This window comes from Mustela erminea, chromosome 4 (genome assembly GCF_009829155.1).
Source record: "Mustela erminea isolate mMusErm1 chromosome 4, mMusErm1.Pri, whole genome shotgun sequence".
Lineage (NCBI taxonomy): Eukaryota > Metazoa > Chordata > Mammalia > Carnivora > Mustelidae > Mustela > Mustela erminea.
The window spans coordinates 98,854,089-98,875,805 of record NC_045617.1 but is presented as its reverse complement, the minus strand read 5'-3'; the positions used below and the strand labels follow the sequence as shown (position 1 = coordinate 98,875,805).

Sequence of the window (21,717 nt, the reverse complement as noted above, 5' to 3'; positions counted from 1 at the left end):
GAAGTCAGGTCTCTTGACGTTTAGTCTGGGGTGTAAAAGTAAATGCTGTGGACAGTGTCCTAACTCTACCTAAAAATGAAGTGGTGATTTGGGAAAAAATGGACAAAATCATTTTTGTTTCAGAATTCTTACTGTTCCAGCAGGAAGAACACCTGCTGTGGAGGAAGAGCTCCCAGTCTCTTTCTTGAAAAATCGAACATCTAAATGTTGAACATGATTCGAGTATAGAGAGAAGACACTAAAATGAGAGAAACGGGTTTTTTTTTTTTAAAGATTTTATTTATTTATTTGACAGAGAGAGATCACAAATAGGCAGAAAGGCAGGCAGAGAGAGAGAGGAGGAAGCAGGCCCCTGCTGAGAGAGCCCGATGCGGGACTCGATCCCAGGACCCTGAGATCCTGACCTGAGCCGAAGGCAGCGGCTTAACTCACTGAGCTACCCAGGCGCCCCGAGAGAAATGGGTTTAAAACAGAATGCATTTTATTTGAATACTGAATAGATTGTTAGTACGTAGACAGCGCTGAGAATGGAGTTTTTTTAAAGGGGAAAATAAAACTGGCAGCAATAAAATTAAAATGCAAGAACTATAATTTCTAATATAACACAAAGGACAAGCAGTTACATCAGCACCTTTTGTGAAGGTCACTTCTGGCATTCCATTATCTGAGAACTTACAGTTTCATTTAAACTTCAGAGGAGTATTTGGAATTGTCAAAAAAAAAAAAAAAACAAAACAAACCATTACAGATATTAAAGTAGACACAGTAACTGAAAGCATGTATAACGATTTATTGACTATCTTTAACAAGACCATTATCTGACAAGTAGAAAACAGTTGAGTTTTCAGTTTTTAAAAAAAATCCCTCAAACTGGTGTTCATTTTGGAACATTTCTGTTGTTTGTAACATAAAATAAGACACGTAATATTCCACCTTGAAGTTTATCTTTTAAATCCAAAGTGTATACTCTGCCCGTTACAGTAGAATCATGTGAATTTAGTCTTCAGTTCCTCTGGATTCTCAGAGCAGCAGTAAGATAAGTCTTAGAATCATCATGAGGCTGGATTAAAACAAAAGGCAAAGAGCGGGTCACACTTATGTGGCATAAGACAGTTCGTATGTTCACCTAACCGGTACTGTTACTAAACTTTGGCTTCCAAGATGCTCGCTTCTCCTGGAGCAGGGGTGATCTCCGTAATTATCCCTGTACTGGAACTTCCCAGACCTGACTGAATTAGCCACTTAAAAATGCTGATTGACTGAGCAAAATCAGAACTCATGATTCTGAAAACCAGAGATGAACCTTTGTAAGAGAAAGGTTTGGAGAGGATCACAAACCTTTCATAAGCTAGTAAGGGCAAGTGGCTTAAAAATAAGAAGCAAGGAGCAATTCTGGGGTGATATTATTATAATCTCAGCTACTTTCCACTGACTGGGGTCTTGTTCTTCTTGACCCATAAAACCTACCTCTGACTCCTTCTATCACCAAGATCATTTTTAGAACACAGCCGTAATTGGAAAACAGTCCTTTGTAGTCACAGTCTTCCCTGACCCTCATGCCCCTTGCCACCAAGTCATAAACATGATACACAGCCATGAGAAAATTCTAAAGAAAAGTAGAATGGAGAAATATACTCATTGCATTATCAACCAGTGATAAACACTATTAAAGTTTGAAGCATCTCTTTCCTATCTTGTTTTTTTATACACAAACTTCTAAGATCGCACTCAGATTTGGTTGTTTATTTGTTTTTATCTCCCACTATATCATTAAGATGTTCTAATGTCACTAAATAGTTTTTGAAAATGTGTTATGTAATTGCTGTTCAATATTTCATTAAGTGGACAAAAGCCTTATTGAAACATTTCTTTATTGATGAGTTTTAATTTTTCAGTTTACCATGTGTTCCATTAGAAATAAAGTTGCAATAAACATCAGCCTTTCTATACATTTCATTATTTCTTTGGAATACATTTCAAAAAGTAAAAATGTGTAGCAAAGGAAGTAAACAACTTTAAGGCTTTCAACATATAAAGTTTGCCTCCAGGAATAATTGAAAATGTCACTATAAATTTGTAGGTGGTAATATGTTTAATCTCATGGATAGAATTACTGGGATCAAATTAAGAGAAATTGGAGGCTCCCTCTTTATTTATTTATTTTTTAAAATATTAACTGTCCTCCCTTGAAAACTCAAAGAAGTGTAGCAGGCTATCACTTTGTCCAATGCTCTAAGAGAGACTGAGTATCAGATTTAAATGAATACATTTACTGTTTCAGATGAGTAAATCTTGAGGAAAAAAAGGCTGAATTCAGTTCTTTATTCTAAAAAACGTGAGTACATGCAGTCACATACTATAGCAACACACCATGTACTCCACAAAAATGTTCCTGGGGACATCAATACCAAAGACGGACTGCAGGCATGATACTTTAAGGTTTTATAGTCATGCTTACTCTAACAAAAATCACATTGACCTTTTCAAGTTAAAACTGACTCTTGCCAAAAAGTCCACATTAAATGATGACAGAAGAAAAAGTACAGAAAAATAGTGTTTCTTACCTTAAACCTGCAACCAGTCCAGCTGGCATGATTTTCTTAGATCTCTTATACCTCACACCCATTATGGTGGCCAGGAAGAAAGCTGTAACTAAAAACCCAACCAATGCATGAACCAGAGTTTCAAACACATTATCAATGCTTGCTCATGCAAAAAAAAAAAAAAAAAAAAAGAGAGAGAGAGAGAGAGAGACATTGTTTCAGCTTTCTAATACAATAGCTATTATGTGTAAGTATTAAATTGCTATCTTCTTAAAAAGATAAAATGCTCTCTTAAAAGACTTTATAAACTAGCTTATCAAAAAGGTTTCTGAGTAAGCAACATGTTAAAATCCATTCCCGAAATATCTTCAGAAGAAAAAGTCTTTCTCTAACTTAATTTTCTGTTTGTAGAAATGCCTGGAAGGCTAGGACTATGTCTTCTTCAGCTTTCTTCACAAACTCTGGGGAGTCTGTCTGGAACCACAGGAGACATCCAATAAATGCTCATTTAAGTGAAAGTAAAGAAAATAATCAGAGTCTTTAAGTAAGACCTGATGAGTAAAAAAATACTAGGAAAAAAGGCCTATTGATTGTAATTTGCAGTACTGCATTCTGGGAAATGGATGCCTGGAGGCTAAGTAAGAACAGTCTGGGCAATAATATTACACTCAGAAGCGTCCCGCCGGCCTTTGAGGAGCTGACCCAGTCCAGAGAGAGAATGTTTTATAGAAGAGATGCGGATGCCGACATCGCAATTTCAGAACAGCTTTCAACGAAAAATCACTTGCTGATATAAAGAACAAAATGACGGATAATAAACACACGTGAACTACTTAAATGCATGTGAATAAAAAGCCCAAATATCCACATCTTGCTGCTTTGTTTCTTCTTTTGACACAATTTCATTATTAAAAACTATCCTTAGCTCCTATTTCAAACAAGTCAAGGGAAAAAAATACAACACTAAGTCTCTTTCTCTCCCTTGAAGACGGAACTGGTATAATTTGTCTTTATTTGTCCTGTCTTCCATACCACCAGGACACTCTGAATAATAATCAAATTAAACGGAAACAATTTCCAAACCTTCACGGGATCTCAAGTTAGACTAAAGAGAGCCAAGCATCCTGGGCCTACACACACAGGTTTCCATTTTTACTGTGGACATTCCCCTGCTAAGCCGGACAAGGGAAGAAGCTAAAAAAAGGGCAGCCTTGGTTTTCTAGATCGAGTCCTAGGGTAAAACAGGATCTAAAAGCTGCTTGTGAATTAAATAAAATAATGCAAGGCTGTCTTATTTGGTATTTTAATAGCAACACAAAAACTATGCTAATAGGTACTTAAGGGTATTAGCAGAAATTCTGGACATAATTCCTTAATTTTTCTAATTTTATTTTTCTAGTAGTAAGTTTCATAGAAACATCTTTCTGTATTTGAAGGCCTGGGAGCAATATCCTTGTTTTTGAGTGGGTCACTCTAGAAAGGAACAAGAATTATGTTCAGTCTCCACACATGCGTATCTACTTACCACATAACTACGTTTTCCAGTATACCTAGTACAGAGTATCAAAAAAGTCACTCCCAAGGTTCGACCCTTCAAAACTGGAAAAAATGTCTTACTTACACAGTGATAGTTTGACATCTCGCTTGTCATTGGAGACACGGTAGGCTCCATAGCCAGCCAAAAATCCAACAAAAAGACCAGCGATCAAAGATGGAACACCACCTGGGGGGAAAAAGAGGGCTCAGAGAGAGAATCCCCAAATGAAAGGAATTCCTTCCTTTCTTTCAAGAATGATACATGCACCTTCAAATGCGTATCTAGGTGGGCACTGTAGCTCGACAAAGCCAAATTACATATCCGCCTCTTCATGGACCGTTTCTAATATGACTGGTCCCTGCTGAACCCAAAATGCAAGGCAGAGGAACCCCGAATACATGGCAGTGCCAGGGTTAGATATGGCTTGAGTGAATATGAAAGCCTGCCTGGCGGTAGCGGTTCTGACTTGGATTGCATGACCCTAGACAATCGGCTGACTTCTTTATACCTCTCTCTGTCCTTCTCTTCCCCCTCTTCTCCCTGCCTCCCTCTTTTTACTCAGGCTGTGATAATAATGGGATGCAATGGTATTTAAGCTCATAGAGGTAGAAAGAGAAGTCCCATACAAAGCAAGCAATGGTTCCGTCCTGAATAATTAACAAAGCTTCCAGCCTCGGGATGTCAGGACTCAGGGATGTATGGGGACTGTACTGAGAGATGGGAAGAGCCAGTAGCCTCCCACCCAGTGCTCTCCTGCCCTCAGTCCATTCATCCCCTGCCCCAGGGCATGGTGACCAACACCCAGCACTTCCAGCCCACCAGCAATGGGCCTCCTGCCAGGGACACTGTGCACAAGACAAACACACACACACACAGTCGGTGCTTTGTGGAGCTCACTCTATTTAGAATCTATCAGATTGGAATCCCTCAGGGTAGAGCCAAGGCATCCCTATGTTTTAAATATCTATAGGAAATTCAGATGGTAACCAGGGTTAAAAACCATTGCAGCAGTGTGCGCGCACACACACAGCAGCATTCTGAATGAGAAGACACACAAGCTAGGTTCTAGTCCTAATTCTTTCATTTGTTGCCCGAAGGACTTTGGCTAAGGCACTTAGTCTCTGAGTTTGGTCAGTTGCAAAACAGTGTTGGTAATACCATCCACGTCAAATACACAAAGGCTTAGAATGTTGCAGTTGGACAGAACGTTAAATTCCTCGTTGTTCCTCCTTCCCCCCAAATCTATTCTGCAAACACGGCAACACAGTCTTCTAAAATCATATGTCCAGACTGGTCCCTCCGCTAATTAAAAACTGTCCGTGCTTCCTACTGCACTTAGAGAAAAACCCAAGTCCACTCCATTATGGGAGCCTTGGCCTTCGATCAGATCCCTTAAGTCTTTATTCTTCATGGCTTCTAGACATGCTGTTCCCTGCCTGGACTGCTCTTCCCTGCCCTATCTGCCTGGCCAACTGCAGCGCACCTGTCTCTGTAACGGTCAGCTCCTAGAGACATCTTCTCTGACACACCACTCTGAACGAGGGGCCCCATCAGAGTCTCCAACGATTCGCCATCCTGTATTTGCGCACCTGTCCACGTATTTAAGGTCAGCCCCCCAACTTGCTTGCAAGCACCATCTCTTTTTGCTCATTGCTGTTTTCCAGGGACTGACCCAGTGCTGGGTACTTGGCAGCACTTGATAAACGCTGACAAAATGCAGGCCCGGGCCCTCCCTGTTAAATGGGTCATGTTTAGCAGAAGACAGCAGATTAGAAAACAGTCAAGGGAATTGAAGCATTTTCTGGAACGCATGACTAGGTCACCTTAATTAAGGTGTCCTCTCACTTAGAGACCTTGGACTCTCTTCTGTACACCCTGATAAGTTCTGCAATGCTGGGACCCTCCCCACCTGAAGTATGTGCAGGCAGGGGAAGCAGCTGCACCCGAGTCTTGTGGAGGTCAGACAGCAAACAGTGAGGATGGGCAGGCTCTACGTTTAAAAAGGCTATGGCTCGTGGAAGGGAGCCAGATCCTGCAAAAAAAGCTGTCTATAGTGGGGCTACCAAAAAAAGAAAAAAGAAGTGGCAAGCTGTGCCCCGCAACCCCTCCTTCAAGTGCCAACCTGGCTGGGGCAGTCTCAAGGAGTTTCAACAGAGTTGGGAGGTGCACAAGAGGGCCTCTCTCCCTCAGAGCAAGACACCTGCTCTCCTGCTCCTCTCTTCCTCTCCGGAGGGGCTGCTGTGCCCTGACCTTGAACTGGAGTAGAAGATAGGTAGCCAGGTTCAGCCCTGGTGCAGGAGAAGGCCAAGAGAGCTTTCTGCCCATCTTGGGCTTTGGGCACTGGCTACCTGGCTCAGAAAAAGCCTCAAAATCACAGTGTCTTGGTATGCACTTTCCTGGGGACCTGTGTGGGAGAGGGGTGAACTCAGAACTTGGTGCCGCTGTGCTGCCTCTCTCCCCTTTGCCTGCTCCCAGCAAGAGAAGAAATCTATCAGCCCCACACTCTGACCCAACTATGTCCGGCACTTGGTCTTGTACAGGATTCAGATATACTTGTCCTCTTACCAAACACCATCCTGACATCACATCTTCAACCTACTCAACACTGTTCTCAGTAACTGTCCCGTGAAGGGTCTCCGGGCCGAACTCTAGGGGATTCATGTCTAGGGAAGTTTTAAGTAAAAACATAAAGAACTGATTCACTTTATACAAAAGCTCTAAAGCACTGGGGCCACAAGCAGCTAAGAATATAGAATACAAAACCAGAAAAAGGTATTTTGCCTCCCTGGCCCACAGACTCTCCCCCTGGCACGGAGTAGCAGCAGAAACAAGAATATCAAGACCTTCTTCCAGCCAGGCACTATGTGAAATGTGTTACATGCATTATCTTACTTAAACCTAACTGATCAACATACAAATGAGGAATTGGAGCCCAGAAGTTAAAACAACTCACATGAGTACCCGAGCTAGTAAGGAGTAATGTCAAGAGCAGAATTTAGGAAAGTCTGATGCTGTGGCTTGTGCTCTTAACCCACATTACACGGGAGTGCGCTTTTTTGCAAACACATGCCCCCAGGCGCTTCCAGGATCACACAGTTGGGGGCTCTTGTAGGAGGCCAAGGAACCATATTGTGCAGCTAAGCCATCATATAGTTTGGGGCCATCAAAATATATGATGGCCCCAAACTATATGATGGCACGTTGGTGCCTTCCATCGAGTACATATGCTGCACCCATTGAGAGAGAACATAAGAGCAACAAACAAAAGTCCAAGTGAATTAGAGGTTCTCAGGAATCTTAGAAAATACTCTGTTTTAACCATAAGAGACTCTTAATCTCACAAAACAAACTGAGGGTTGTGAGGGAAGGTGGGGGGGATTATGGACATCTGGGAAGGTATGTGCTATGGTGAGGGCTGTGAAGTATGTAAACCTGGCGATTCACAGACCTGTACCCCTGGGGCTAATAATACATTATATGCTTATAAAAATAGAAAATTATAAAAACAAAAGTAAAAGAAGTAAACATTGTAGAATGAAAAAAAAAAACCTCTGTTTTAACCTGCCACCCTTCAGTCCCTACAGAGACCTGTGTTTCTGGCCTTAGACTTCTTAGCAATTGCTAAATAAGGGGTCCCTCTAATACCTATGTAGACCTGGCTTTTTCGCTCAAGTTGCAGCCTACCAATGTCACAAATAGAACCTTTCATTTTTTTGCATGAAAACTTTTCAACTTTTTTTTTTTTTTCTCCCCTCTTTTGGATATAGACGAAGAGACAACCTCTGAGAGGATATCTAAGTATTTAACAAATTTTCCTTTGCAAAACACAATTATCAACATAATTCAGTTTTTGATACTAGGAATATGTAAACAAATGAAAATCCTCATTTGATAATGAGCGAGTAGCCCTGAGGAGGTTGAGTCAATTAATCACACAGTTAATAATGACAGGTGAAGAGAGACCCAGACAGCTGGGTTGGGTTGCTCTGTCACACCCAGCCCCCTGCCCTCTACAACTCCCTTCCATGCACGACATGCTGGTCCTCGGTTACCTCTAGGACCTCTTCACCTTCCTGTCTTATTTACAAACCCTCAGATGATCCCCCCCACCCCAGTGTTCCAAGACTCACTGTTTATACACCACACCCAATGCTCCATGCAATACGTGCCCTCCATAACACCCACCACCAGGATCACCCAACCCCTCACCCCCCTCCCCTCCAAAACCTTCAGATTGTTTCTCAGAATCCACAGTCTCTCATGGTTCTTCTTCCCCTCCAGTTTCCCCCAACTCCCTTCTCCTCTCTTTCTCCCTTGTCCTCCATGTTATTCCTTATACTCCACAAATAAGCAAAACCATATGATAACTGACTCTCTCTCTGCTTGACGTATTTCACTCAGCATAATCTTCTCCAGTCCCGTCCATGTTGATACAAAAGTTGGGTATTCATCCTTTCTGATGGAGGCATCGTACTCCATTGTACATATGGACCACATCTTCTTTATCCATTTGTCTGTTGAAGGGCATCTGGGCTCTTTCCACAGCTTAGTGACTGTGGCCATTGCTGCTATGAACACTGGGGTACAGATGGCCCTTCTTTTCACTACATCTGTATCTTTGGGATAAATACCCAGCAGTGCAATTGCAGGGTCATAGGGTAGCTCTGTTTTTAATTTTTTAAGGAATCTCCACACTGTCTTCCAAAGTGGCTGCACCAACTTGAAACCCTCACATGATCTTAGCACAACCAGCAATCCCCTACCAAGGCCCTTGGATGAGAAATAGAGTTAAGGCTTACCTCTCCGCTTATATCCCAAAATGCTTCCAAATGTCACAAGGGCCGCATAACCGAAACCGATCAGGTCCATTGGCAAGGTTGCAATTCTACTGCTGGATGAAGGGACAAGTTTTACAAAATAAAAAGAACTGGGGGTGGGGGGAGTATAGGTAATACAAAAATGGCATGTATTCCACGGAGTTACAGAGATTAATTTCAAGCTCAGCCAGAAACATGCATGCTTAATCAATGGCAAATCACTGATGAATATAATGAAGCCTCTGGGAAAAAATCACGTGAATGACGAGAATATCCTATGTGTCTCATAGCAGCAGTTGAAACATACACCTAGGGGTGAGAAGTTCCATGAAAATCCTACCCAGGAATCTGTAAGATGCAGGAGAAAGTGTGCTGGCAACAGGCTGGAGACATGGGTACTGGTCAGCAGCAGGCTGTTGGGCCTTGACTCATGCCCCATCCCTGACACTGACTCCCCCCCAAAGTGAGGGGAATAGATGAGATGAACCCTAAAGTTCCTTGTAGCTTTCTAATTCTTTTAATTTCTGATTCCCAGTGCCATTTCTATATCTATATGCAAATAAAACTCATGTCTCTCAGATCTGTAAAGTTCTGGATCAGTCACCTCTGTTGGTCTCGCAGCTTCAAGCTGTGACCACACTGCATGCCTTCCGTCTTCAGCCTTGTCAGTTTCTCATGGTCCGTCTGACCTACTGTTGTTCCCAAAGACTTAATCGAATTCCACAGTGTATGCTGGGCTCCAAGCCTGCTGGCCACTGCCTGCTAGCTATGTAACATTGTGTGTGGTCCCTAATCTCTCTGCAACTCGGTCTCTCCATCTGCAAAATGATAATGATAATGATAAAATTACCTCACAGGTTGTGGTGATTAAATGAGGTAATACTGAAGAGTGCTTACAACAGGGCCTACATGTACTGGGCACTCATCAAATACTAGCTGCTTGAATAATGACTGTTCTTCTCTTTCACCCTATACCCATTTTTAAGCTTGACATGTGTGAGGCCATAACTGTGCCAGCTTGCTGAGAAAACAACAGAGATGGAGTGAATTTATGACTCAGGCACTCAGTAAATCAAACCATAATGTTACAGCTTATGCTCAATAGTTGTTAAACAACTATTTATTGAATGTCTTCTTTTTTAGGAAAATATTTTTTTAATTTCTTTGACACAGAGAGAGAGCACAAGCGGGGCAGTGGCAGAGAGAAGCAGGCTGCCTGCTCAGCAGGAAGCCCGATGTGGGGCTTGATCCCAGGATCCCGGGATCATGACCTGAGCAGAAGGCAGATGCTTAACCAACGAAGCCACCCAGGTGCCCCTGCACATCTTCTTTGTGCAAGGCAGCAGGAAGGCATGGAAAGCCCTTGGACTTGGCTCTGGCCTTTTAGTACAGCACAGCAGAGGAGGAAGACGTGTGGATGAGCCCTATGAGGAGATCCATGGGCACCATATCAAGAAGTGGAGTCTATGGTGACTTGTGAGCCTAAGGGAGGATTCCTAGAGCAGACAGGGTCCGGGCTGGGATCTTGGGGCGAGGAGGAGTAAGCCAAGCGAAGAGGGTGGCAGGGAAGGATGTGCTCTGGGCAGCAGGGAGAACGTGTGCAAAAGCCCAGTGGCATGAGAAAGCATGGCCTGTTCTCAAAATGGACAGGAGTGCAGGGCAGCTATGAAGACATGGGCCTGGGGAAAAAGACAGGGCCAGGACACTTCTAAGTGCCGTAAAGGGAGGCTGGGTTCTGTCTCAAGGGCAGTAGGGATGACAGAGGGGAGTCTCTCCACCAGATTTAATTCCAGCCAGTGCTTCCTCGCAGTGGGTAGCGGGAGATGGGACGAAGTGAAGCAGGAAGCTGAGCTAAGCCAGAGCCGGTGGTGGCCTGGCCTGGAGCAACGGCAGGGAGGGTGGGTCAGCTCTGAGAGACGTTCAGGAAACAGAATCAATAAGCCTGGATGTGGGGAGTCCAGGGGAGGGATGAGTCAGAGATGACTCACGTCTAGTCTCTGGATTGGGGCACCAGGAAGGAGAGGTGGGAGGCGGGGGGGGGGGGTGTGTGCTTGATGCTCCTCCAGGAGATAGGGAGCCCTGGACCAGCAGGCATGTGGTAGCAGGCGGAGGGAGGAATCCAGGAATGGTGGGACCTATCTGAGCCATAGTCTAAGATGCCTGACACACAGTGAGGAAAACACCTCTACACACAGATCGGAAGCTTATGAGATCACTTCTCATCAGGTAGTAATTTGGGAACCTAATTTTCTCCTTAAACCGGCCACCTGATGTAAAAGGCTGATTCTTCTCCGTCCTCTGAGCTCCCAGTCTTCTTCTGACGCTCTCCTGGGGCCCCACCCCTTCTCCCTGGCATGGAGTTTCTTACATTGAGCTCCCCTCCCGACCCCCTGTCTCAGCCTAGCTCCTCCGGGGCTAAGCTCAAGTTCTGTTCACCTTTGTCCTCCCCACATCACCAAGCTCACCGCCACGCACAAGGCAGGGTGTGCAGAAATACTTGCTGAATGAACCAGAGGAACAACTTTTGCCTGAAGGAAGACATTCTGTAACTGGTCAACCCTCAGTATAGCTCTACTGCCAGGCAACGGTCTGTTCCCTTAATCTCCTTACTGAGCTGAGTATTCTAAGGAGGCAAAATACACACACCTATTCCCAATCCTTGCAAGAAGTTTCTGAATACAGAGAGAAATTGCAGACAAAAAGCAAACATCCCTCTTGCTCCCTGTCCATGGCAGGACCATATGACCAGAACCACACAGGGAAGTGATGGAAGTAGGAGCTGATGGGCGCCTTGCTTCACAGGCTCTCACTGAAAACACTACCTCAGCACTTGGAGAGGCCAGAAAGCGTCTTGGGTGCAATGCAGCAAAAATGATTTACTGCACCGCGTATGAAACCAGGTGACAGGGCCCTGCCTTGCCCCTAGCCCTCCAAAATTTGGGGGACCCACTAAGAGATTTTCCGTAAGCTACTGTATAAAAAACTACCTACCTTTGTACTCCTTGGGGGCTCGAAAGACCATTTTCGAATGAAGTCTGGGTGGTACTAGCAAGGTTAAACTGCCAAGCGTTTTTGCCATGGTCAGAGAACCCCATCCCTTCCCCGCCTCTCCCCAGTTCCAGGAAGGTCGGAAGGAGGACAGGTGGGAGATTCAGGGCCGCGGAAGGAAGACATTCCGGGAATTCCCAGGAGACGGAGAGAAGCGACACTTGGAAGAAGCAGCCGCCATCCCCTGCAAAATCCTCCCCAGGTCATTAGCATCTTTGCTCAGATCTGTGCCTTTACAAGAAAATTCAGGAGAGGAAGTTCTCGACTGCGAGGTATACAGCTCACCTGCAGCCCCGAGCCCTCCCCGCGGCTCAAAAGAGAAAAATCGGGAGCCAGCCTCGGGCCCGCCTCGTACCTGGTGTCCGGAAGCGGTCCCCGCCGCCAGCACCTCCTGATTCTGCGCGCTACCTCCCCGCACTGGCAGAGCCTGCTGGTTCCGGGCGGTGTCGGTCCCGCGGCGCGCATGCGCCACGGCTAACCCTCGCCTCCGCCGGGCGTGCCCTGCACAGGCTGCGGACCCCGAGGCCAGTCGGCTCCTCCGCCGCTCGCTCTTTCTGCCCGGCTTTCCGCTCTGGCTCTACAGCCGTGCTGGGGTCTGCTGCCTCCTGCCGAACCCGGGCGGACGGGGAAGCCCCCGCAGAGAATAGGTCTGGGTGTAGCCGGCATCCCAGTGGGCGGAGTTTTAACCTTGAGGTTCGTTCACCACTCAGAGGACAGCAATCAGGCCTTTTAGATTCTTGCCAGCGACTGTCCCCATTTTCAGTGCGGGGAGCTAAGGTTCAGACAGATGGGGTGACTGAGTTGTCCACGGTCTCAGGTCCTAAGTGGGGTACAAAGGTTAGAGCCCAAGTTTGGTTTCTAAGCCGGAGCTCCCTTCATTATATCACACACATTATATCACTCCCTTCATTATATCTCCACTCCAGAGGTGGAGGGGAGCTCAGGATCCCGGTTTATACTCCACGCCCAGGATTTGCTGCGCCTAATTAAGGGAAGGGAAAGGTAAAGACTGACAGACGTGCAATGCACTTTAAGTCATGGCTAGTCTCAGGATCTATAATCCCGGAAATGAATTCAGTGGATTTGGAATTGTTCCTCCTGGCAACAAATGCTCATTTCACGCCAGTTTTGCCTTCCAAACCACATACTATAACTCTAACCAGACTCCTTACCCATCCTTACCCTAGCCTCCCCCAACCCTCTCTCCAGACTTCCAGGACTTGCCCTATCCAGAATAAATGTAAAACCCCGCTTGGAATGCTTCCCTTACCTTTACCTGATAGGACCTCCAGTAAATAACTTGCCCCTGACTTCAGACGTCAGTGCCTGGATTTATAAGATGCTGCTCAGAGATCCCTTTGACCCTGTCACTGAGGTATGGGAAGCTGGAAACAGTCCCATGATATTCCTACTCAAGGCATTTTTACCTAAACTTAAAAGAATAACTTTCTATGATGGGAAATTCCATATTCTTGGACATGTGGGTTCACAAACGTTCTTAGGCAAAGAGGTCACTGTCCTCTCAATTCATATGCCAGCTAATAATAAGGTTAGAGCTCAAGGCAAGGGTACCACCAAGCATATTTCTCTCTACCTATTTGTCAAGCTGTCTGTTCATGATCCCAGCAGAGACAGATGGCCCTATGATGAGCCATCAGCTGCCTTTGGCAATCTGGAAAAACAGAAGAACAATAAAAAACAGGATTTCCAAGGAAGCCAATTTTATTGAAATAGTTATGAAATTATTAAAAATTTATATCTGCGATCTAATAAATGTGCTTCTTTATCATATTACAGGATCTCAGAGCGGGGGTAATAATACCGTAGTTCCCAAACGGTGCTGCACCTAAACAATATTTTCGGTATCTGAAACATGCAAACATCTGCTCGTGATGACAGAGTCACAGGTACTGATACTGTGGTGGTTTGTGGCCTATGAAACAAATGCTAGACTTTAGAGGTTAGTGAGGATAAAAATTTCTTTTCTCCATCCATGTTCTCAGATCTCCTGATTTCCATCCTCAGGCCCCTTTGGATTTGCAGAACTCCCAATGTATAGTAACACAGGCTTTCCTAAGTGGTGTATGGGTGGGACTGGAAAAGAGGAGAGTACAGTTGAGAGCCTGACTGACTGACAGACTGGCCGCTCGCTCAGGCAGGACCTCACAGGATGTTTAGCCCTCAGTGAGTGCTCTGTGGATCCCGAGCCTAATCCTCATTTTCAAACAATGTTCCCAAACTCAGTCTGTATCAGCTCTTCTGTGGGCACTCTGGGTTTGGGAGATTAATTCATAAAAACCAAAGTCACGGGGCACCTTCAGTTCAGGTCGTGATCCTGGGGTCCTAGGATCTAGACCTGTGCTGGGCTCTCTGCTCAGTGGGAAATTTGCTTCTTCCTCTGCCCCTCCCCTGCTCATGTTCTCTCTTTCTCTCCTAAATAGATAAATAAAATTAAAAAAATTTTTATTTGACAGAGAGAGGGGGAACACAAGCAAGGGGAGGGGCAGAGGGACAGGGAGAAGCAGGCTCCCCCTGAGGAGGGAGCCTTATGCAAGGCTTGATCCTAGACCCTGGGATCATGACCTGAGCCAAAGGTAGACATTTAACTGAATAAGCCACCCAGGTGCCCCAAGATAAAGAAAACCTTAAAAAAAAAAAAAAATAGAAGTCACAAGAGACTTACTGATTTTTAAGCAAATAAAAAAAGTCTGCTTCAGGTCCGTGATTCTTCTCTTCTTCTAGATACCACAGGATTACTGATCATTTAGGGCTCTGCTCATCAGTAAAAGAATTTTTCAAAAAGATTTATTTATTTGAGAGAGAGAGAGGGCAGAAGTGGGAAGAAGGTCAGAAGGAGAAGGAGAAGCAGACTCTTCACTGAGCAGGGAGCCCTATGTAGGTCTCAGTCCCAGGACCCTGGGATCATGACTGGAGCCAAAGGCAGACACTTAACGACTGAGCCACCCAGGAGTCCCAGTAAAAGAAATTTTGAACAAGCATCCCAATATATGTATATTATTTCTAAATTAGACACCTACTGCTGTGCTAATATGCTGTGCATATTTTTAAATACAAATATATAAATCAAAATAAGATACATAATGCAAGACTTTAAAAGGAGAACATGAATAGGATGAAACAGAGATTTCCTATGTTTAATTAAAAATGACATATTTCTGTCCCATGGTACAGTAGACTATTTTTATTCTTTCTGTCTTCTTTCCCAATAATACTTTTCTGAACTGTTTGCAGCCTTAAGGACATCCTTCTTTTTTTTCATGTAGTGGTAAAACTGAATACTGTCAAATGTAAAATTCACTCTGACCTACAGCTCTGCTCTCCTCAAGGCCACATGACACAGATTCCTTGCATCAGCCCAGTGTGATGACGTTAGGCTAAATATCCTCTCAATAAAAGTGTGTGAGCATGGAATAGTTAGGATTTTACTTACTAGCAACAGCAGGTTTTTAAATTTGTAGGTGTTCGCTTTCATTTCTCCAAAAAGGTCCACCCACTTTGTGTCCACAGGCTTGTTAAGGTCAGCAGTTTGTTAAACAGACTTTTTTTTTTTTTAAGATTTCATCCACTTATCTGACAGAGAGAGAGATCACAAGTAGGCAGAGAGGCAGAGACAGAGAGAGGAGGAAAGCAGGCTCCACACTGAACAGAGAGCCTGATGCGGGGCTTGATCCCAGGACCCTGAGATCATGACCCAAGCCGAAGGCAGAGGCTTAACCCACTGAGGAGCCACTCAGGCAAGGTCAGCAGTTTGTTAATCAGGTCCTTTGTATCTGTAAATTCATCATATAGGCTGTCATTTTTAAAAAAGATTAATTTATTTGAGAGAGAGCGTAAGTGTGCACATGAGCAGGGGGAGGGGGAGAGGGAGAGAGAGAGAATTTCAAACAGACTCCCTGCTGAGTACAGAGCCCACCCAGCACAGAGGCCAATGTCACAACCCTGAGATCATGACCTGAGCCGATTGGATCAGTTGGATCCGTAACCACCGAACCTCCCAGGTACCCAATGTCCATCATTTTTAAGCACTCTGAAGCACACTGGAAGCCATCATAAGGTAAACATCTCCTTTTCAGGGAAAATGGCTTTGAGGCATAGAGATAATTTGAACTGGTAAAATTGAAGTTGGGTTCCAAATAAGCTACTGTCTTAGTAAAGAAATTAAGAAAGTCCTGTTTAACTTGATTACCCTTTTCTGGAGACTTTTTTTTTTTTTTAAAGTTCTGAAGCCGTCTTATTTCTAAAAAATGAATAATTTTTCTGCTGTATGAATTTTTGTCTCAACTTATACATAACATTAGACAGTTCAGGTGATGATCCTTTTCTAGGCTTCCTATAGCCTCCTCAAAGACCATCAGTTGTGGAGACACAGCATATAAATTTCCATTTTACTATACCCCTCTTATCCATTTCCATCTTCAATATATTCCAAATCAAAGAAGAGCAGTCTTCTTGTCCCAAACGTTGAAACTATGATTTTATGGTAGGCCAACACTTTACAATCTTTTCTGTGACTGGGAGCAATGAGGTCCATTTTGTAGGCACATATCTAACAAGGCTATCTTCTTCCACTTCTTTAAAGTCAAAAATCTCATTAAGAGCTTCTGGACATTTTGACAAAACTGAAAAGTGACCAAAAACTTTCCTTATGAAAGTCTCAATACCATATATAAACAAATCACAACCCTTCCCTCTTTTTTTTTTTTTAAAGATTTCATTTATGTGTGAGAGAGAGAGAGAGGAGCAGGGGGAGGGGAGAGGAAGAGAGACAAGCAGACTTCCCGCTGAGCAGGGAGCCTGATGTGAGGGTTCGATCACAGGACTCTGGGATCATGACCTGAGCTGAAGGCAGATGCTTAACTGACTGAGCCATCCAGGCATCCCAAACCACAACCCTTTTTAGGAGTGTCATATATAAGATGTGCAGGGCATTGAATAGGTAAAAGATCTTTTCATTTTCTCTGGTGAGACACTTATAGACTGAGTGGGATTTGCCCAAATTTACATGGGCACTTTCTGACGAATGTGGAGATAGATGAGCTAAGTCTAGTTTGTATTTGGGCAAAATATCAACAAGTTACCAGTTTGCTTTGTGATTCCATCAGTTCCATTAAAATCTTCTAGAAATCGAGAAGGTAATCTGAAATCCCATTTTTCAAGTCAAGGGACCTAAGAACTAGAGGGAACATTTTTTTGTTGCCATGGTTAAGAGCATAGACTGTAGAAAGCATGATGGCTGGTGAGAAAGGACCAAATCAGCTCTACACTGTAAGGGGCCAACAGCTCTGCTATCAGAGTTTCTCCTTTTGATCACCCACAGGGTATTTTAGTTGCAATCCCTAAGTCAAGAAAAGTAACTTCTTCAGATGCACAGAGCATCTCAAGGGAACCACAGGATGATACCCGTTTGGTTTGTGTGGTATCCCCAAGCTCATTCAACAGCTGCTATTTTTGACTGAACATTGATCATCTTCTTGGGGGAATAAAAATACTTTTGATGGGTTTAGAGTTACTTGCCTATCTCATTCTGGACTGCTGAGATTCAGTCTCCACATGTGTTTTCACATCCCCTTCTCCACTATGCCCAATCCCAAAGTCTTTCCTGCATATTGTGCAGTATTCTCTGTTTTGGTTATCTACCTCCCTGATCCAGTTCTAGATCTCTTTCCATTTGTCACTAAAATAACACGGCCCACTTAGTCTTCTTTCTAGATGAAGGGATCATGCTTGTGTTGGTGGTATAATTGTTCTCATTTTCATGAACTGACTTCTTAGAAAACAATATGCACAAGTTTAAATATTTAAACTAGCCTGTCCTGATACACATCACAACAGTACATCCACAGGGAAAGTAGAGGACAGACTGTAATCTTCCTAATTATGACACACTGAAGTCACTCGCCGGCAAGCAACCATGGATGGGTCAATTGTTAGTGTCAACTGCAAACTGTGGGTGACAACATCAGTGGTCAGGGAGGAAGTGGGCAACTATATTCATTTGACACTTAAGACAATGTTGCTCTCAGCCCCTCTTTTAGGGTCACTGTATGGGCTTTGTTCATTTCCTCCAGTCTTCCACACTCATCACCCAGACCAGGACTTTTCATACTCCAGGGAAGGTCTCCCAGGACATGATACTTTCAGTGTGAAATTGGGATGATCGCTTCCCTTACTGAGTCTCCAGTAATCCAAAGGCTACCTCTCCAGGGGTGCGAAGGCAGGCCCAAGGAGCCAGAGACTCCTCACCTTGCTTCCACTGATGGAGTGAAACTTCTTTAGAATATTTCTCAAGTTTCTCTTCCTTAAAGGTGATGAAAACAGAACCTTGTCTTTTGTTGGACTCTGGATCCAATGAAAACTCAGTGGCCTTAGTGCCCTGGGTGGCTCAGTTGGTTAAGCATCTGACTCTTGGTTTTGGCTCAGGTTGTGATCTCGTGGGTCCTGAGATGGAGCTCCTCATTGGGCCCTGTGCTCAGTGGGAAATCTGCTTGAGAACTCTCTCCTTTTGCCTGCCTCCGTCTCTAAAATAAATATGTTTTTTAAAGTCCCTAAAAACAAAACAACAACAACAAAACACATATACAACTCAATGGCCTTGATCTGGAAACCAGGTAAAGCTCAGGGCTGGTGACTTCTCTAGCTTAGGACCTAAAGGGAACTCATAGGAGATAAGACACAGCAACGCCAGAGTAGGAGAAAGAAGCCTTGCTTCTTTCCCCCAGTCAGGGAAGCAAGGAAGGTAGGAAGGAAGGAAGGAAAGAAGGTAGGAAAGAAGGAAGGGAGGAGGTTGATCAAATTGTCCAGGTTTGCCCAGGACTAAGGGAATGGGGAACTTGCAGTGCTAAGTGAGGGATTTCCCTGTTGAGGGAATTACTAAGACTGGAGACTCTGGGGTTTCCTGGGATGTGGGACTTTCAGTGCTAAAACCCAGACAATGACTTCTGAGACGGGAATCAGACAGATGCCGGTTCTAATTCTCACTGGCAGTTCCTAGCAATATTACCCTGCGCTACTCCCTTTCCTTTGAGCCACAAGACTCCACCACTGGTTCACAAAACATGTCATCTCTTCCAAACACACCACACACTACCTAAACCTAACTCCCCCATTTTCTCTAAACCTGAAATCCAGCTGGTTTATCTAAACACATAAATCAGACCTTAGTCCAGTGGAGTCTCTGTGCTTGCTGCATGCCTTCTCCCTGTCCTGGTAGTCTCAACCTAAGACTTGTTTCCTCCAGAGGTAAAGCAGCAGGAATTCAGAGCACGGGCTGTAGCTGGGCTGCTGGGCATGGAATCTTCACTGTGCCAACCCTCTATACATTGTGCAATGTGTTTTACTTACCAAATCTTCTTAGGGCCTTAATCTCTTCCTTTGTAAAATGGCACTTAAATAATGCCTATTTTACAGCATATGTGGTTTCTGTCCTTTTTTTCTTTTCTTTTCTTTTTTTTAAGATTTTATTTATCTATTTGACAGAGAGAGACACAGCCAGAGAGGGAACAAGCAGGGAAAGTGGGAGAGGGAGAAGCAGGCTCCTGCTGAGCAGGGAGCCGGATGCGGGGCTCCATTCCATGACCCTAAGATCATGACCTGAGCTGAAGGCAGACCCTTGATGACTGAGCCACCCAGGTGCCCCAACCCATATACTTCTTATTCTCCCTGAAATCTGTACAGAAACAAGTCCCTAAATTCTGCTTCCCTCAGAACCCTGGCTACAGATAGCTCAGACACAGTGATTGTGATACAGGAGTGCTATCCTTTCAGAGATCAAATCCCGTGCACAAGGGCCTTTGAAGGACTACATAGCTTACCTTCTCCATGCTCGCTGCATCTCTAAAGCGGCCCCACCCTCCGGATCTTCCAGTGTTGGGGTCCATTTTTATAGTATGGTCAACAACCTCTCCACATTTGGCCAAAGAGTCTTTTGAGTCCTTTTTGCTGGTGTCCCAGCTCAGGCCATTAACAAACAATTTTCTGAAATGGTAAGGCAAGACACAGGGCAACAAGAAGTCTTACAAGGAAACCATGAGCTTGGAATGTCTTCAAGAAATCCGTGAGCTAAGGAAGAACTAGACCTCCCAAAGCTTTCGTTGGAAGGATTACAAATAAATCCACCCCCCAGAGCGAAGGTGTACACCTACCCATCCTATCTGTAAACATTCTACCTTTGACAGATGTTAACGAATCTACACTACCTCCTTACTGAGATCCCAACTCCACACTGACACTAACGAAACTGAAGACCAGGGCACCCCGGGACTGGGAAGGGGGAAAGAAAGGGCAACCCGGCCGGGGTGTAGGCCCTGGACACTCATCACAACTGGAAGTTAGTTTGGTCTTTAAAAACCCTCTTCTCAAAGTGCAATCATCTATCTCTGTCTTCCCTCTGTGCCCAGAGGTGGCTCTCAAGGAACTTGGCCATCCCGGGAAAGAGACTGTGGTCGTACAGGATGGAGAGAGGGAGGATGCAGGCCCCGGGCTGGTACGCGGAGGGGTCCAGACCCTGGATCGGCCCGGGTCGGAGCGCACACTTGACTCCCGGCCACCTACCCTCTCCGCCAGGCGGCTGCGGGACGCACCGAAGTCCATTCAACAACTCCCGCCAACACCAGGGCACCTAACCTCCCGTCCTCCTGGTTCTTGCCCGGCTCATCCCGGGCCATCATCTGGTCGGGCTCGACGCGGTCCTGGCTTCGCCGGGCGGGCCCCGGCTCCCCGCTGGAAACTCACTTTGGCGGGTGGCCTCTTCTCGGTTCTCCGCCCTGCCGGGGGTTCCCGTGGGCGGCGCGCCCTCGCTTGCTTCGGACACCCTGGACGGACCGCTCGCCGCGGGGGACGCCGCGCAGCCCGCTCGCTCGCCCTGCCTCAGCCACCGTCACTGTGGCGGGGCGGGAGCCTCCGTCTGACACCGTAACGCTCAAGTTGGGAGAACCCGGGGCGGGGCATGGAGGGCGTCGGCCGGGGCAGGGGGGGCGGGGTGCGTGGGATGTGTGGGGGGGCGGGCCCACCTCTCCCACAGCGCCTGCTCATTGGCTGAGCCGCCCGACAGTCCAGCGCCGGCGTCCCATTGGCCTCAACCGCGCGCGCTCGGAATCCGAGGGAAATTGTGGTCGCAGAGGGCGGCAGAGCCAGGCCGGGGCAGAGGGCCCCGAGGTCCAGCCGCGCGAATACTCATCTGTCCTGGGCCGCGAGCGCCTCGAGGTCCAGCCGCGCGACTGCTCGTCTGCCCCGGGCCGCGGAAAGGCCGGAGGCGCACCCTCCGCCCGCTGCACCGCGGCCTCTCGTCCCCGCACGCGGGTCTCCGGGCTCCACGATAGTGAAAACAGCCAAGAGTAAGACGGCAAATCCAGTTTAATTCCCTGAAACAAAACCCCGACCTGCCAGTTCAAGGAAGGCCCAAGACTGAGAAAAGTGCAATTAAGCAAAAATCGTTTTTTGCCAAGGCAAAGCAAACAACTGGAATCCAAGTGTGGGAATTTAAGAAAAGATAAAACGTGAGTCTAATTTCAAATTTGTACCGGTGTCTGTGTAGACCCGGATAGAGAGGCAACATTCACGACCAAAGATCAATCAGGCTCTTCTTATTTAATGGTCTTTCCTGTGAAGAGGCAGCAGGGGGCGCTAGACACTCTAGTTTCATCGAACTTTAGCCTGGTCAGTTTTTCCCGAACATCAAATAGTTCGCTCTTAGAAAACAATCTGAGGGTTTTGAAGGGGCGGGGGGGTGGGAGGTCGGGGTACCAGGTGGTAC

General features: G+C 45.6%; 1 protein-coding gene across 1 annotated transcript; it reads right to left on the bottom strand.

The window, feature by feature from the left end:
• Positions 1-770: 770 nt before the first annotated feature.
• On the bottom strand, positions 771-20,873 carry TMEM14A (transmembrane protein 14A). Its single transcript, XM_032340253.1, is given in 6 exon segments — positions 771-1,060; positions 2,565-2,652; positions 4,165-4,266; positions 8,880-8,971; positions 12,301-12,765; positions 20,517-20,873. Coding segments are annotated over 5 exon segments (633 nt in total). The 5' UTR covers positions 12,612-12,765; positions 20,517-20,873; the 3' UTR covers positions 771-1,020.
• Positions 20,874-21,717: the final 844 nt, after the last annotated feature.